The sequence below is a fragment of the Dendropsophus ebraccatus genome, chromosome 8, assembly GCF_027789765.1.
Source record: "Dendropsophus ebraccatus isolate aDenEbr1 chromosome 8, aDenEbr1.pat, whole genome shotgun sequence".
In the NCBI taxonomy this organism is placed as follows: Eukaryota; Metazoa; Chordata; class Amphibia; order Anura; family Hylidae; genus Dendropsophus; species Dendropsophus ebraccatus.
Genome location: NC_091461.1, coordinates 2,698,568 through 2,716,619, shown reverse-complemented (window position 1 = coordinate 2,716,619; position 18,052 = coordinate 2,698,568). Strand labels below are relative to the sequence as shown.

General features: G+C 46.5%; 1 protein-coding gene across 2 annotated transcripts in view; it reads left to right on the top strand.

Moving 5' to 3' along the window:
- LOC138798960 (calcium-binding protein 2-like) overlaps window positions 1-17,621 on the top strand; it is a 49,884-nt gene extending 32,263 nt beyond the window's left edge. For both annotated transcript variants that reach the window (XM_069979599.1, XM_069979600.1), the window contains exons 3-6: window positions 3,021-3,155; window positions 11,911-12,020; window positions 14,368-14,515; window positions 17,525-17,621. In XM_069979599.1, coding sequence (XP_069835700.1) covers window positions 3,021-3,155; window positions 11,911-12,020; window positions 14,368-14,515; window positions 17,525-17,550 — 419 coding nt within the window. In that variant the 3' untranslated portion in view covers window positions 17,551-17,621. The remainder of the gene's footprint in view (window positions 1-3,020; window positions 3,156-11,910; window positions 12,021-14,367; window positions 14,516-17,524) is intronic.
- The last annotated feature ends 431 nt before the right edge of the window (window positions 17,622-18,052 follow it).

Genomic DNA, 18,052 nt, shown 5'->3' with positions numbered 1-18,052 from the left:
TAGTATACCTATCTAGCTACAGTAAGTATAGCTGTTATGTTTTATTTGCAGGACATAAAAGTGTGGTAGACCATAGTTTTGTGCCCCTCAAATAACACATATACCTTTTAAAGCCTATAGGATTTCTGCAGTATATGTTGGGATGCCTTTTTGACAGTATCCTGGGGACCTGGCATCAGTTTCTTCCTGCTCTCACCAGGGTCAGCATTATACTTTATAACATCTATGATTTTTTTTTAAAGCTCTAGCGTTTCAGGGGAAATAAAAAACTTTTAAAAGAGGGGATTTTTGTACTTAGAAAGCGCTGCCTATATTATATTGTTTACACAACCCAATATAGATGTTAATTTAGGTTGCTGGAGCTGCGTGTCAGATTACTGTTACCTGTGATCAGTAAATTGGAGATAATCTGTGTGAAAATGTGGCTGATCGGGCTCCTGTGTGAGTGCAGCAACTAGAGGAATAGATGACTCTGCTAGATGGATACACTGTCTAGCCGGATGAAACAAACAGTTGTATTAGTATACACTAATGTCTCTCTGTGTTTGCTGGCCCTCTTCCTATGTTATGTGATGGTATATATACAAGTGGACTGTCAAGCAGTCCAAAAACGTTCCTCTGCCCTGTTTGTATCCTCGCAGTGATGGTCGGTGTCTAAAAATAATACAGTATAGGTGTCACTCGACCAGCGGTGTGGTTTGTCTTAATGTTCTCCACATTGGGTGAAATCACCTCCCGCATATGTGAGTAGTATTCGGCTAAGTCCTCGAAATATAGTATATATGGGGGGGTTGCGTTCCGGACGGTAACGCTCCTCTCTCCCGCTGCAGAACTTTGGACAGAGTCCTTCAGATTCCAACGTGACGTCACGTCTCCTACGGAAGCCTGGAATGGTCAAACAACCTTCTACCGCCCGGACACGACCCCCCCATATATACTATATTTTTGATATCCGGGAGGTGATTTCTAGAGATGAGCGAATTTGCCGAAGTTCGAGTTCGTATGAACCTGAACTATCGGCTTCTGATTCCTGCTGTCTGCAGCCTCCGTGAACAGGGTGGATACAGCCTTACGGACCGCGCGGAAAACTGGGACACAGACATTGGCATAGTCTGTATCCCAGTTTTCCAGGCGGTCCTTACGCTGTATCCACCCTGTTTACGGAGGCTGAAGACAGCGGCAATCAGAAGCCGATAGTTCAGGTTCATACGAACTCGAACTTCGGCAAATTCGCTCATCTCTAGTGATTTCACCCAATGTGGAGAACATTAAGACAAACCACACCGCTGGTCAAGTGACACCTATACTGTATTATTTTTAGACACCGACCATCACTGCGAGGATACAAACAGGGCAGAGGTACATTTTTGGACTGCTTGACAGTCCACTTGTATATATACCATCACTTAACATGAAGAGGGCCAGCAAACACAGAGAGACACTTAGGGGGAGATTTATCAAAGGGTGTAAAATTTAGACTGGTGAAAACTGCACACAGCAACCAATCACAGCTCAGCTCTCAGCTCTGGTGAAAGGAAAGAGGAGCTGTGATTGGTTGCTGTGGCCAGTTTGCACCAGTCTAAATTTTACACCCTTTGATAAATCTCCCTCTTAGTGTATAGTAATACAACTGTTTGTTTCATCCAGCTAGACAGGGTATCCATCTAGCAGAGTAATCTATTCCTCTAGTTGCTGCACTCACACAGGAGCGCCATCAGCCACATTTTCACATGGAAATAAAAAACTGATGAGAACAGGGCTCTGAGTCACCAGGGTAGTCCCTGCGGCTTCTCCCCACCAGGGTAGTCCCTGCGGCTTCTCCCCACCAGGGTGGTCCCTGCGGCTTCTCCCCACCAGGGTGGTCCCTGCGGCTTCTCCCCACCAGGGTAGTCCCTGCGGCTTCTCCCCACCAGGGTAGTCCCTGCGGCTTCTCCCCACCAGGGTGGTCCCTGCGGCTTCTCCCCACCAGGGTAGTCCCTGCGGCTTCTCCCCACCAGGGTGGTCCCTGCGGCTTCTCCCCACCAGGGTGGTCCCTGCGGCTTCTCCCCACCAGGGTGGTCCCTGCGGCTTCTCCCACCAGGGTGGTCCCTGCGGCTTCTCCCCACCAGGGTGGTCCCTGCGGCTTCTCCCCACCAGGGTGGTCCCTGCGGCTTCTCCCCACCAGGGTGGTCCCTGCGGCTTCTCCCCACCAGGGTAGTCCCTGCGGCTTCTCCCCACCAGGGTAGTCCCTGCGGCTTCTCCCCACCAGGGTAGTCCCTGCGGCTTCTCCTTACCAGGGTAGTCCCTGTGGCTTCTCCCCACCAGGGTAGTCCCTGCGGCTTCTCCCCACCAGGGTAGTCCCTGCGGCTTCTCCCCACCAGGGTAGTCCCTGCGGCTTCTCCCCACCAGGGTAATCCCTGCGGCTTCTCCTTACCAGGGTAGTCCCTGCGGCTTCTCCCCACCAGGGTAGTCCCTGCGGCTTCTCCCCACCAGGGTAGTCCCTGTGGCTTCTCCCCACCAGGGTAGTCCCTGCGGCTTCTCCCCACCAGGGTAGTCCCTGCGGCTTCTCCCCACCAGGGTAGTCCCTGCGGCTTCTCCCCACCAGGGTGGTCCCTGCGGCTTCTCCCCACCAGGGTAGTCCCTGCGGCTTCTCCCCACCAGGGTGGTCCCTGCGGCTTCTCCCCACCAGGGTAGTCCCTGCGGCTTCTCCCCACCAGGGTGGTCCCTGCGGCTTCTCCCCAGGAGCCTGGCCCTGCTTCATGCTGCCTGTGATAACCCAGACAAGACTTAATAATAAAACAAAATGGGATTTACAGTGTCCGAGCAGAGATTACACATTCATTGACATTATTGAGAGTGCTTAGCATTGCAAAGATTAGGGACAACATTGGCCATACATAGGATACACGACTATAAGGGACTCTCAGCAGACACGTCCTGGAGTGGTCTCCGTATATACGGCACCATGTTCTGTTCCTCTCTAATGCTCTTCCTGTCTGTTATACCTGGATGTTACTAACAATGGCATCTTACATCCCCAGAGCTGAGAGAAGCCTTCAAGGAGTTTGATCGTGACAAGGATGGCTTCATTGGCTACAAGGAGCTGGGCGAATGCATGAGGACCATGGGATATATGCCGACCGAGATGGAGCTCATCGAACTCTCCCAGAAAATCAGTTAGTGTTCATGATATGTGTGCAGGAGTCTGGTACAGTATATACAATGCACAAAAAAGGAACACTTAACCCTTTAACCCATAGCTGCACCAGGACGTTACTGAATGTCCTGGTGCCGCTATGGGAGTTCAGAGGGGGGTCGCGCAGCGCCGCATGTAGCCCTGGATCACGGCTATTAGCGGGCACAGTCCGATCGCCGTGCCCGCTAATTAAGTACTTAGAAGCAACTGTCAAAGTTGACAGCTGCTTCTAAATACTTGCTCATCTCCATCCCTGGTGGACTAGTGGGGGGATTGCCCCCCCACGGCGCTATTGTGGGGGGGCGATCCCCGCATCCTTCCCGGGCCGGGGTCTGCGCCGTAATGGCGCTGATCCCGGCTCGGCATTCTATTGCTTTTGGCTGCAGCAGCTAAAAGCAATAGAACACCGATCTCATGGATTCATGCAGTATAACTATACTGCATGGATCTCTATGAGAGATCAGAGTACATATACTAGAAGTCCCCCAGGGGGAATAACCCTAACCCCAGGGGAGGAATAACCCTAACCCCAGGGGGGGAATAACCCTAACCCCAGGGGGGAATAACCGTAATCCCAGGGAGGGAATAACCCTAACCCCAGGGAGAGAATAACCCTAATCCCAGGGGGAATAACCCTAACCCCAGGGAGGAATAACCCTAATCCCAGGGAGGGAATAACCCTAACCCCAGGGGGAATAACCCTAACCCCAGGGGGGAATAACCCTAACCCCAGGGGGAATAACCCTAACCCCAGGGGGAATAACCCTAACCCCAGGGGGGAATAACCCTAACCCCAGGGGGAAATAACCCTAACCCCAGGGGGGAATAACCGTAATCCCAGGGAGGGAATAACCCTAACCCCAGGGAGAGAATAACCCTAATCCCAGGGGGAATAACCCTAACCCCAGGGAGGAATAACCCTAATCCCAGGGAGAGAATAACCCTAACCCCAGGGAGGAATAACCCTAATCCCAGGGAGGGAATAACCCTATCCCCAGGGGGAATAACCCTAACCCCAGGGGGAATAACCCTAACCCCAGGGGGGGGATAACCCTAATCCCAGGGAGAGAATAACCCTAATCCCAGGGGGAATAACCCTAACCCCAGGGGGAAAGAACCCTAACCCCAGGGGGGAATAACCCTAATCCCAGGGGGAATAACCCTAACCCCAGGGGGAATAACCCTTACCCCAGGGGGGAATATCCCTAACCCCAGGGGGAATAACCCTAACCCCAGGGGGGAATAACCCTAATCCCAGGGGGAATAACCCTAACCCCAGGGGGAATAACCCTAACCCCAGGGAGGAATAACCCTAATCCCAGGGAGGGAATAACCCTAACCCCAGGGGGAATAACCCTAACCCCAGGGGGGAATAACCCTAACCCCAGGGGGGAATAACCGTAATCCCAGGGAGGGAATAACCCTAACCCCAGGGGGAATAACCCTAACCCCAGGGAGAGAATAACCCTAATCCCAGGGGGAATAACCCTAACCCCAGGGAGGAATAACCCTAATCCCAGGGAGGGAATAACCCTAACCCCAGGGGGAATAACCCTAACCCCAGGGGGAATAACCCTAACCCCAGGGGGGGATAACCCTAATCCCAGGGAGGGAATAACCCTAACCCCAGGGGGAATAACCCTAACCCCAGGGGGGAATAACCCTAACCCCAGGGGGGAATAACCCTAACCCCAGGGGGGAATAACCCTAATCCCAGGGGGAATAACCCTAACCCCAGGGGGGGCTTCTAGTATATGTGTAAAGTAAAAAAAAAAAGTATTTTTAATAACACAAAGCCCCCTCCCCTAATAAAAGTGGGAATCACCCCCCTTTCCCCATTTTATAAATAAAAATAAATAAATAAATAAACATGTTTGTTATCGCCCGAACTATTAATTTATCACATTACTGATCTCACACGGTAAACGGCGTAAGCGTAAAAAAATTCCAAAGTGCAAAATTGCGCATTTTTGGTCGCATCAAATCCAGAATAATTGTAATAAAAAGCGATCAAAAAGTCGTATATGTGCAATCAAGGTACCGATAGAAAGAACACATCATGGCGCAAAAAATCCAGGCGCTATGGCCTTATATACACGAGGAAAAAACGAAAACGCAAAAATGAAAACTGGCTGTGTCCCCTAAGGGTTAAGGACGGGGCCAATTTTCGTTTTTGCGTTTTCGTTTTTTCCCTGTATATAAGGCCATACATACATAGCACTTGCATTTTTCCACCTAGAGACCCACATGAGCCCTTATTTTTTGCATCACTAATTGTACTTTGCAGTGACGACTGAATTTTTGCATAAAGTCACTGCGAAACCAGAAATAAATTCAATGTGTGGTGAAATTGTAAAAAAAACCGCATTCCTTTTATTTGGGGGTATGTGTTTTTACGCCATTCGCCCTGGGGTAAAACTGACTTGTTATATATGTTCCACAAGTCGTTACGATTACAGCGATATATAACATGTATAACTTATATTGTATCTGATGGCCTGTAAAAAATTCAAACCATTGTTAACAAATATACGTTCCTTACAATCTCTCCATTCCCGGCTTATAGCGCTTTTATCCTTTGGTCTATGGGGCGGTGTCAGGTGTCATTTTTTCGCCATGATGTTTACTTTCTATCGGTACCTTGATTGCGCATATGCACTTTTTGATCGCTTTTTATTAAAATTTTTTCTGGATTTGATGCGACCATGCGACCAAAAATGCGCAATTTTGCACTTTGGGATTTTGTTGCGCTGACGCCGTTTACCGTGTGAGATCAGGAATGGGCTAAATTAATAGTTTGGGCGATTACGCACGCGGCGATAGCAAACATGTTTATTTATTTTTTTACTTTTATTTAAAAGCTGGGAAAAGGGGGGTGATTCTGACTTTTATTAGGGGAGGGGGCTTTTTACTTATAACAATACTTTTTTTTTTTTTACACATATACTAGAAGCCACCTGGGGTTAGGGTTATTCCCCCTCTGGGATTAGGGTTATTTCCCCCCTAGGGTTAGGGTTATTCCCCCCCTGGGGTTAGGGTTATTCCCCCCCTGGGGTTAGGGTTATTCCCCCCCTAGGGTTAGGGTTATTCCCCCCTGGGGTTAGGGTTATTCCCCCCCTGGGGTTAGGGTTATTCCCCCCTGGGGTTAGGGACTTCTAGTATATACACTTTGATCCCTCATTGAGATCTTTGCTGTATAGTTATACAGCAAAGATCAATGAGATCGGCACTCGTTTGCTTTTGGCTGCTGCAGCTGAAAACAAACGAGTGCCGTGCCGGGGACGGCGCCATCTTGGAGCAGTCCGCAGCCAGTAGCAGGTACGGACAACATCCCGGAGGAGCGATTTCCACCACTAGACACCAGGGATAAGCTGCGTCCGGTAATCGGATGCAGCTGTCATGTTTGACAGCTGCATCTGATTACTGTATTAGGGGGCACGGCGATTGGACCGTGCCCGCTAATACCCGCGGTCCCGGTCTACAAGCGGCACCCGGGACCGTGTCGGTTCAGAGCAGGGTCGCCGCGTGGCCCTGCTCTGAACACCTCTTACGGACGCATGACGTGCGGGTACGTCATGCGTCCTTAAGAGGTTAAAGAGTCACTGTCGTGAATTTTTTTTTCAGAAATCAATAGTACAGGCGACTTTAAGAAATTTTGTAATTGGGTTTATTAGCCGAAAAATGAATTTTTATCATGAAAAAGCAGTTTGAAACTCTCCCCCCTGTCTTCATTGTTCTCCTATGGAGAGAGGGAAAAGAGACACCAAAATAGGACAACAAAGAGTTAATCTACAAATACATCACCGGCTATCTCCTCTGACAGTCAGCACTGACCTCTCTGACCTCTGAATACAGCTTCCCCCAGCTCTGTGTTTGTGTAATCCTTTGTCCTCTGCTCTCTGCTGCTAACTCCCTCCTCCCTCCTCCCCCCTCCCCTCTCTATAGAACAGACTGGGTTGTGTCTTATGCAACAAGTCACAATTTCCTGCTTTTTTGCAGTGGATGAAAGAAAGGAGAGGAGGGGGGGACCTGAGAAAAGGCTTTTTAAATGCAGATAATGGCATATTTGCCTAAAAAACCCAATTAAGAAAGTTTCTTAAAATCGACTGGATTATTGATCTCTGCAAAAAAAAAAATTTCACGACAGTGACTCTTTAAATGCAAATGGAGCAGACAGCAGGTAGAAAAGACCCTTATAAAGGAGCGGTCATGCACAGGGTGACCCCACACCATTTCCCTGTTCTCATCTTTTTTAGCTGTTGTTTTAGTCACTTTTTCATTTTGTCATTGCTCTCACCCCTGCATGAGGCTACAACCCACAGAAGTTGCTCAGGTAGTGCAGCTCATCCAGGATGGCACTGTAACATTGCGAGCTGTGGCAAGAAGATTAGCTGTGTATGTGAGCACAGTGTCCAGAGCAAGGAGCGGATACCAGGAGACAGGCCAGTAAGACGTGGAGGGGGCTGTAGTGTTCAGAGCATGGAGCAGATACCAGGAGACATGGAGGAGGCCATAGTTTCCAGAACATGGAGTAGATACCAGAAGACGTGTAGGGGGCCGTAGTGTCCAGAGCGTGGAGCAGATACCAGGAGACGTGGAGGGGGCCGTAGTGTCCAGAGCGTGGAGCAGATACCAGGAGACGTGGAGGGGGCCGTAGTGTCCAGAGCGTGGAGCAGATACCAGGAGACGTGGAGGGGCCGGAGTATCCAGAACATGGAGCAGATATGAGGAGCAAGGCCAGTATACCAGGAGTCATGGAGGGGGTCTGTAGTGTACAGAGCATGGAGCAGATACCAGGAGACATGTAGGGGCCGTAGTGTCCAGAGCATGGAGCAGATACCAAGAGACATGGAGGAGGCCATAGTGTCCAGAGTATGGAGCAGATACTAGGAGACATGGAGGGGTCCATAGTGTCCAGAGCATGAAGCAGATACCAGTAAGGCCAGTACGCCAGGAGACATGGAGGGGGCAGTAGTGTACAGAGCATGGAGCAGATACCAGGAGACGTGGAAGAGGCCGTAGTGTCCAGAGCCTGAAGCAGATACCAACAGACAGGCCAGTCCACGAGGAGACGTGGAGGAGGCATAGAAGGACAAAAACTCAGCAGCAGGACTGCTAACTCCACCTTTGTACAAGGAGCAACAGGAGGAGCAGTGGCAGAGCCCTGCAAAAGAACCTCCAGCAGACCACTGGTATGTTATGAGGGCCTGATGTCCACCTTACAGCCCAACACTGTGCAGGGCGATTGGCATTTGCCAGAGATTGGCAGATTGGACATTGGCGTCCTGTGCTCTTCATGGATGGGAGCAGGCTCACATTGAGCACATGTGGTAGACATGGCAAAGTCTGGAAATGCTTTGGAGAACATTTTGCTGCCTGCATCATCCTCCAGCATGAGTGATTTGGCAGTGGGTCAGGTCAGTGATGGTGTGTGTGGAGGCATTTCTTTGGGGGGCCGCACAGACCTTCATGTGCTGCCAGAGGTAGCCTGATTGTCATTAGGTAGCGAGACCCTTAGAGCCCTTGTGAGACCATATGCTGGTGTGGTTGGGCTCCTCCTAATGCAGGACAATACTAGACCTCATGTGGCTGGAGTGTGTCAGCAGTTCCTGCTAATGCTATGGACTGGCCGCCCATTCCCCAGTGCTGAATCCAATCCAGCATATCCGGGACATCAAGTCTCCTTCCATTCACCAGAGACTGTCCAGGAGGTGATGCTTTAGTCCAGGTCTGGGAGGAGATCCCTTCAGGAGACCATACAGGGACGTGTAGGCCACACACAATACTCGGCCTCATTCTGACTTGGTATAAGGACATAACAGCAAAGTTGAATCAGCCTAGAGTGTGTTTTTCTAGTCTCTTCTTTATCGTCTTTTTTTTTTTTTTAATCTGACTGCAGATTCAGAAACCTTCTAGGTCTTAAAAAGTAAGGGTCCTATTAGACAAAGCGATTTTTGATAATTAACTATCACAAACGAGATAACCTGAAATCGCTCACCATAGTACACAGAACAATAGTTGTTACAACGATCGATACTATGATCCTTTACTCCGTCTGATCACAGCAAATGAAGGAACGATGTGGAATTATACTGAACAAATAGTGAACAAATGCAGAATCACAGCGAACGATTAACAATGATTTGGGGGTCAGCGCCAAACAATCGATTAATGATTTCTCTTTGGTCGTTTGATCGTTGCTGCATTTACACAAAACAATTCTCATTTAAATTTAAACACTATAATAAAAATTTGCTCAATTATTGTCCAGTGTAATAGGACCCTTAGGGTGCTATTACACGGAGCGATTTTTAACGATTAACGACTAACGATAAACGATCGCAAATGAGATTGTTTATCGTTAACCTGAAATCGTTCACCATATTACACAGAACGATAATTGTTAGTTACGATCGTTACTACGCTCGTTATTGTGATCGGTACTATAATCGTTTATTCCTTCTGATCCCAGCAAAACAATGAACAATGTGCTATTACACTGAGCGATTAGTGAACAAATTCGGAACTTGAGCGAACGTATATAGAATTACAGCAAACAATTGGCAAACGATTAGCGAACGATAATTTTAGGTTCGGATCTAAATCAACGATCAACGACATACGAATGATTTTTCAATCGTTGCCTGCAATTACACAGAACGATTATCTTTTACACTACTGTTCAAAAGTATGGGGTCACCCAAACAATTTAGTGTTTTTCATGAAAAGTCACACTTTTTCACCACCATACGTTGTGAAATGAATAGAAAATAGAGACAAGACATTGACAAGGTTAGAAATAATGAATCCTATGATAGAATACCAGCTGCTGCTTCTGCTGGAAATAGTTCTTGCACAATTTGGAGGTGTTTAGGGTCATTGTCCTGTTGTAGGATGAAATTGGCTCCAATCAAGCGCTGTCCACTGTCCACCTTACCAGCACCAAAGCAACCCCAGACCATCACATGACCTCCACCATGTATAACAGATGGCGTCAGGCATTCTTCCAGCATCTTTTCATTTCTTCTGCGTCTCACAAACGTTCTTCTTTGTCACTCAAACACCTCAAACTTGGATTCATCCGTCCACAACACTTTTTTCCAGTCTTCCTCTGTCCAATGTCTGTGTTCTTTTGCCCATCTTAATCTTTTTCTTTTATTGGCCAGTCTCAGATATGGCTTTTTCTTTGCCACTCTGCCCTGAAGCCCAAAATCCGGCAGCCGCCTCTTCACTGTAGATGGTGACACTGGTGTTTTGCGGGTCCTATGTAATGAAGATGCCAGTTGGGGACCTGTGAGGCGTCTGTTTCTCACACTAGAGACTCTAATGTGCTTATCTTCTCGCTTAGTTGTGCAACGTGGCCTCCCACTTCTTTTTCTACTCTGGTTAGAGCCTGTTTGTGCTGTCCTCTGAAGGGAGTAGTACACACTGTTGTAGGAAATCTTTAATTTCTTAGCAATTTCTGGCATGGAATAGCCTTCATTTCTAAGAACAAGAATAGACTGTCGAGTTTCAGATGAAAGTTCTCTTTTTCTGGCCATTTTAAGCATTTAATTTACCCCACAAATGTGATGCTCCAGAAACTGCTCAAAGGAAGGTCAGTTTTGTAGCTTCTGTAACCAGCTAGACTGTTTTCAGATGTGTGAACATGATTGCACAAGGGTTTTCTAATCATCAATTAGCCTTCTGAGCCAATGAGCAAACACATTGTACCATTAGAACACTGGAGTGATAGTTGGTGGAAATGGGCCTCTATACACCTATGTAGATATTGCACCAAACACCAGACATTTGCAGCTAGAATAGTCATTTACCACATTAGCAATGTATAGAGTGGATTTGTTTAAAGTTAGGACTAGTTTAAAGTTATCTTCATTGAAAAGTACAGCGCTTTTCCTTCAAAAATAAGGACATTTCAATGTGACCCCAAACTTTTGAACGGTAGTGTACATTTTAACGATTTAACGATTTTTTTGCATGATAATTGTCCCGTATAATAGGGCCCTTAGTCTAGTATGAACCAGCAAATGTCTATAGGAAAGAGGGGGAGTAGGCAGTTGCAGAACTGCCTAGAGAGAGAGGAGGAGGGAGATAGCTGATTGGTTGGAGCAGGCAGCCTAGCTCTGACATCATACCTGGAAACACCCCCCCACTCAGCACTGCCAGTCATGTCATGCACTTGTATTTCCAGGTGGCCACAGCCAAAATCCTGCACCTGAGGGGCCACATTTATAGAAAACATTAGCCCGCCATCCGCCATCTTTATTGTTTGCATATAATTTTTAAATACTGAAAAAGACACAATTTTATCTGATTTGATACTGCAGCCATGATGAGGTCACATGGCTGCACAGGAAGGTATATATTCCCTAAACATTTTATAGTATTCTCTTTGCAGAGTGTCAGCATTATTATAGTCAAACAATAGAACTATTCTGTAAAGAGAAATCGAACCCCCCTTGAGACAACCATAGAGTTAAATGATAAGACTCTGGCCTCCTGCAGCTGTCACTAGGGGAAGCATACACACTTTTAATGAACTCTGTATACACCTACAGTAAATACAATAGGTCCCTCTAGTGGTAGCTTCATGCAGCCAAAACGTACTCATTTACTACAAGGAGAAGGATGGATATGGGTGAGACACATAAGAAGACCAATATAACGTTACATGGTTACAGATGTGGCCCCTTCTGTCAGTAATACTATGCACTAAATTGCTCTTTTGCTCTCAGCAGGGGGTAAAGTTGACTTTGAAGACTTTGTAGAACTGATGGGGCCGAAACTTCTTGCAGAGACGGCTGACATGATCGGTGTGAAGGAGCTAAGAGATGCTTTTAAAGAGGTAAGAGAACCTCTTAGACTGACATGGGTGTGCAAGGAGAGCTTCCTACTGACTGGTGAAAGCCGAGGTAATACACCAGGGCACGTTACACCATCACACACTGCTAGCCTATGTCCCTATGTTGTGTATTATGTTCCAAAATACGTCTAGCGAAAACAGTGCTATTTCTTCAGTGGCGATACACACAATGTAGCTCACTCATTTAAAAACGTGAGGATCAGTAACGTCACTTATTTGAACATATAATTTGTGAACAGTAAATCAGGAAGGCAGAAAGCAGATTAGACCAATACATGTCTGTAAGGGTGCGAAATACCAAACACTATAATTTAGAGCAGATAGTGACGGAACGGCTCCAATTTCTGCTGCGTAAAATACACATGGTCTCATCTCTAGAAATGGTGGAACAGCAAACTGTGCAGGCAGGTGGGGATGTCACTGGGCAGGTGGGGAGGCTATTGGGCAGATGGGGATGTCATTGAGCAGGTGGGGATGTCATTTGGCAGATGAGGAGGTTATCGGGGAGGGGGGCTGTCATTGGGCAGGTGGGGATGTCATTGGGCAGGTGGGGAGGTTATCGGGGAGGGGGGCTGTCATTGGGCAGGTGGGGGTGTCATTGGGCAGGTGGGGAGGTTATCGGGGAGGGGGGCTGTCATTGGGCAGGTGGGGGTGTCATTGGCCAGGTGGGGAGGTTATTGGGCAGGTGGGGATGTCATCGGGTAGGTGGGGAGGTTATTGGGCAGGGGGGCTTTCATTGGCAGGTGAGAAGATTATGGGGCAGGTGGAGAGGTTATTGGATAGGTGAGGAGATTATGGGGCAGGTGGAGAGGTTATTGGGCTGGTGGGGATATTGTGTAGAATATAAACAGATATCAGCAACCCCCCTTTCAGATATATGACATGGCAGCCATCCAGATGTATGACATGGCAGCCATCCAGATGTATGACATGGCAGCCACCCAGATGTATGACATGTTCACTTGAGGACAGGAGAGTGGAAGCTGCCCATTCATTGCCCGTGTAGTGCTGCTCCATTCATTGCCCGTGCAGTGCTGCTCCATTCATTGCCCGTGCAGTGCTGCTCCATTCATTGCCCGTGCAGTGGTGCTCCATTCATTTTCCGTGCAGTGCTGCTCCATTCATTGCCCGTGCAGTGCTGCTCCATTAATTTTCCGTGCAGTGCGGCTCCATTCATAGCGTGTGCAGTGCTGCTTCATTCATTGCCTGTGCAGTGCTGCTCCATTCATTGTCCATGCAGTGCTGCTCCATTATTTGTCCGTGCAGTGCTGCTCCATTCATAGCCTGTGCAGTGCTGCTCCATTCATAGCCTGTGCAGTGCTGCTCCATTCATTGCCTGTGCAGTGCTGCTCCATTCATTGCCTGTGCAGTGCTGCTCCATTCATTGTCCGTGCAGTGCTGCTCCATTCATTGCCCGTGCAGAGCTGCTCCATTCATTGTCCGTGCAGTGCTGCTCCATTCATTGCCCGTGCAGTGGTGCTCCATTCATTTTCCGTGCAGTGCTGCTCCATTCATTGCCCGTGCAGTGCTGCTCCATTAATTTTCCGTGCAGTGCGGCTCCATTCATAGCGTGTGCAGTGCTGCTTCATTCATTGCCTGTGCAGTGCTGCTCCATTCATTGTCCATGCAGTGCTGCTCCATTATTTGTCCGTGCAGTGCTGTTCCATTCATAGCCTGTGCAGTGCTGCTCCATTCATAGCCTGTGCAGTGCTGCTCCATTCATTGCCTGTGCAGTGCTGCTCCATTCATTGCCTGTGCAGTGCTGCTCCATTCATTGTCCGTGCAGTGCTGCTCCATTCATTGCCCGTGCAGAGCTGCTCCATTCATTGTCCGTGCAGTGCTGCTCCATTCATTGCCCGTGCAGTGCTGCTCCATTCATTGCCCGTGCAGTGCTGCTCCATTCATTGCCCGTGGAGTGCTGCTCCATTAATTTTCCGTGCAGTGCGGCTCCATTCATAGCGTGTGCAGTGCTGCTTCATTCATTGCCTGTGCAGTGCTGCTCCATTCATTGTCCATGCAGTGCAGCTCCATTATTTGTCCATGCGCAGTGCTGCTCCATTCATTGCCTGTGCAGTGCTACTTCATTTATTGCCTGTGCAGTGCTGCTCCATTCATTGCCTGTGCAGTGCTGCCCCATTCATTGTCCGGGCAGTGCTGCTCCATTCAGAGGCCCCTTTTGGGGATCACGGGGGGTAATAGGGCTGTTTTGTGGATAGGGAATAAGTATCCATGGTGGTAACACACCTATAAGTTTATATGAGTAGATTGCATTGCTTTCTGACCTTTTACGCCTGATGATGCAACCATGACACATTTTTACCTAAACCAGTTCGACTCAAACGGTGATGGCAGGATCAGCACCCGGGAGCTGCGAGAAGCCATGAAGAAGCTGCTCGGCCAACAACTCGGGCCTCGGGAGGTTGATGAAATCCTGAGGGATGTGGATGTCAATGGGGACGGTCTTGTAGATTTTGAAGGTAAGAGGATCAGTAACTTCTGTAGATGAAAATCAGTAATTTATTCTGTAGATGAGGATCAGTAACTTATTCTGTAGAGGAGGATCAGTAACTTATTCTGTAGAGGAGGATCAGTAACTTATTCTGTAGAGGAGGATCAGTAACTTATTCTGTAGAGGAGGATCAGTAACTTATTCTGTAGAGGAGGATCAGTAATGTATTCTGTAGAGGAGGATCAGTAACTTATTCTGTAGATGAGGATCAGTAACTTATTCTGTAGATGAGGATCAGTAACTTATTCTGTAGATGAGGATCAGTACCTTGTTCTGTAGAGGAGGATCAGTAACTTATTCTGTAGAGGATGATCAGTAACTTATTCTGTAGAGGAGGATCAGTAACTTATTCTGTAGAGGAGGATCAGTAACTTGTTCTGTAGATGAGGATCAGTAACTTATTCTGTAGAGGAGGATCAGTACCTTATTCTGTAGAGGAGGATCAGTAACTTATTCTGTACATGAGGATCAGTAACTTATTCTGTAGATGAGGATCAGTAACTTATTCTGTAGAGGAGGATCAGTAACTTATTCTGTAGAGGAGGATCAGTAACTTATTCTGTAGAGGAGGATCAGTAACTTATTCTGTAGATGAGGATCAGTAACTTATTCTGTAGATGAGGATCAGTAACTTATTCTGTAGATGAGGATCAGTAACTTATTCTGTAGATGAGGATCAGTAACTTATTCTGTAGAGGAGGATCAGTAACTTATTCTGTAGAGGAGGATCAGTAACTTATTCTGTAGAGGATGATCAGTAACTTATTCTGTAGAGGAGGATCAGTAACTTATTCTGTAGATGAGGATCAGTAACTTGTTCTGTAGATGAGGATCAGTAACTTATTCTGTAGAGGAGGATCAGTAACTTATTCTGTAGATGAGGATCAGTAACTTGTTCTGTAGATGAGGATCAGTAACTTATTCTGTAGATGAGGATCAGTAACTAATTCTGTAGATGAGGATCAGTAACTTATTCTGTAGAGGAGGATCAGTAACTTATTCTGTAGAGGAGGATCAGTACCTTATTCTGTAGATGAGGATCAGTAACTTATTCTGTAGATGAGGATCAGTAACTTATTCTGTAGAGGAGGATCAGTAACTTATTCTGTAGAGGAGGATCAGTAATTTATTCTGTAGATGAGGATCAGTAACTTATTCTGTAGATGAGGATCAGTAACTTATTCTGTAGAGGAGGATCAGTAACTTATTCTGTAGAGGAGGATCAGTAACTTATTCTGTAGAGGAGGATCAGTAACTTATTCTGTAGAGGATGATCAGTAACTTATTCTGTAGAGGAGGATCAGTAACTTATTCTGTAGATGAGGATCAGTAACTTGTTCTGTAGATGAGGATCAGTAACTTGTTCTGTAGATGAGGATCAGTAACTTATTCTGTAGAGGAGGATCAGTAACTTATTCTGTAGATGAGGATCAGTAACTTGTTCTGTAGATGAGGATCAGTAACTTATTCTGTAGATGAGGATCAGTAACTAATTCTGTAGATGAGGATCAGTAACTTATTCTGTAGAGGAGGATCAGTAACTTATTCTGTAGAGGAGGATCAGTAACTTATTCTGTAGATGAGGATCAGTAACTTGTTCTGTAGAGGAGGATCAGTAACTTATTCTGTAGAGGAGGATCAGTAACTTATTCTGTAGAGGAGGATCAGTAACTTATTCTGTAGAGGAGGATCAGTAACTTATTCTGTAGATGAGGATCAGTAACTTATTCTGTAGAGGAGGATCAGTAACTTATTCTGTAGAGGAGGATCAGTAACTTATTCTGTAGATGAGGATCAGTAACTTGTTCTGTAGATGAGGATCAGTACCTTGTTCTGTAGAGGAGGATCAGTAACTTATTCTGTAGATGAGGATCAGTACCTTGTTCTGTAGATGAGGATCAGTACCTTGTTCTGTAGAGGAGGATCAGTAACTTATTCTGTAGAGGAGGATCAGTAACTTATTCTGTAGAGGATGATCAGTAACTTATTCTGTAGAGGATGATCAGTAACTTATTCTGTAGAGGAGGATCAGTAACTTATTCTGTAGAGGAGGATCAGTAACTTATTCTGTAGAGGAGGATCAGTAACTTATTCTGTAGAGGAGGATCAGTAACTTATTCTGTAGATGAGGATCAGTAACTTATTCTGTAGAGGAGGATCAGTAACTTATTCTGTAGATGAGGATCAGTAACTTATTCTGTAGAGGAGGATCAGTAACTTATTCTGTAGAGGAGGATCAGTAACTTATTCTGTAGAGGAGGATCAGTAACTTGTTCTGTAGAGGAGGATCAGTAACTTGTTCTGTAGAGGAGGATCAGTAACTTATTCTGTAGATGAGGATCAGTAACTTGTTCTGTAGAGGAGGATCAATAACTTATTCTGTAGAGGAGGATCAGTAACTTATTCTGTAGAGGAGGATCAGTAACTTATTCTGTAGATGAGGATCAGTAACTTATTCTGTAGATGAGGATCAGTAACTTATTCTGTAGGATCAGTAACTTATTCTGTAGAGGAGGATCAGTAACTTATTCTGTAGAGGAGGATCAGTAACTTATTCTGTAGAGGAGGATCAGTAACTTGTTCTGTAGAGGAGGATCAATAACTTATTCTGTAGAGGAGGATCAGTAACTTATTCTGTAGAGGAGGATCAGTAACTTATTCTGTAGAGGAGGATCAGTAACTTATTCTGTAGAGGAGGATCAGTAACTTATTCTGTAGAGGAGGATCAGTTTTTATATTAGTCTCCGGCCTGGTATGGAGCTCATACACCGGATAACACTACTCATTTCTATGACACAATGATTCTTGTGAGATCAGGCAAAGCAGCCGACAGATCACACACGTTCTCACAACGCCCCTCAGATTAGGGTAGGCCATTTATGGGATCGGTCTGGCAGCCGTGGTGCTGGTGTGAACAGAGTCTTGTCCTCTGTTACCCCCTCAGTCTGGTCTCATTCTCCATCCTCTTCTCTTGCAGAGTTTGTACGGATGATGTCGCGCTGAGGAGCCGCAGTGATGTCTGGAGTAGAGTATAGCCGAGCTCCTGTGTCCGAGCTTTACCAAATAAATGTACATTATTCCACCCACCCCTGTCTAATGTCTGCTGCGTCCAGAGGTGGGCGGCCACATAAGTGATGTACACTCCTGATGAGTGATGTACAATCCTGATGAGTGACGTACAATCCTGATGAGTGACGTAAAATCCTGATGAGTGATGTACAATCCTGATGAGTGACGTATAATCCTGATGAGTGATGTATAATCCTGATGAGTGATGTATAATCCTGATGAGTGATGTATAACCCTGATGAGTGACGTATAATCCTGATGAGTGACGTATAATCCTGATGAGTGATGTATAACCCTGATGAGTGACGTATAATCCTGATGAGTGACGTATAATCCTGATGAGTGATGTATAATCCTGATGAGTGACGTATAATCCTGATGAGTGATGTATAATCCTGATGAGTGATGTATAATCCTGATGAGTGATGTATAATCC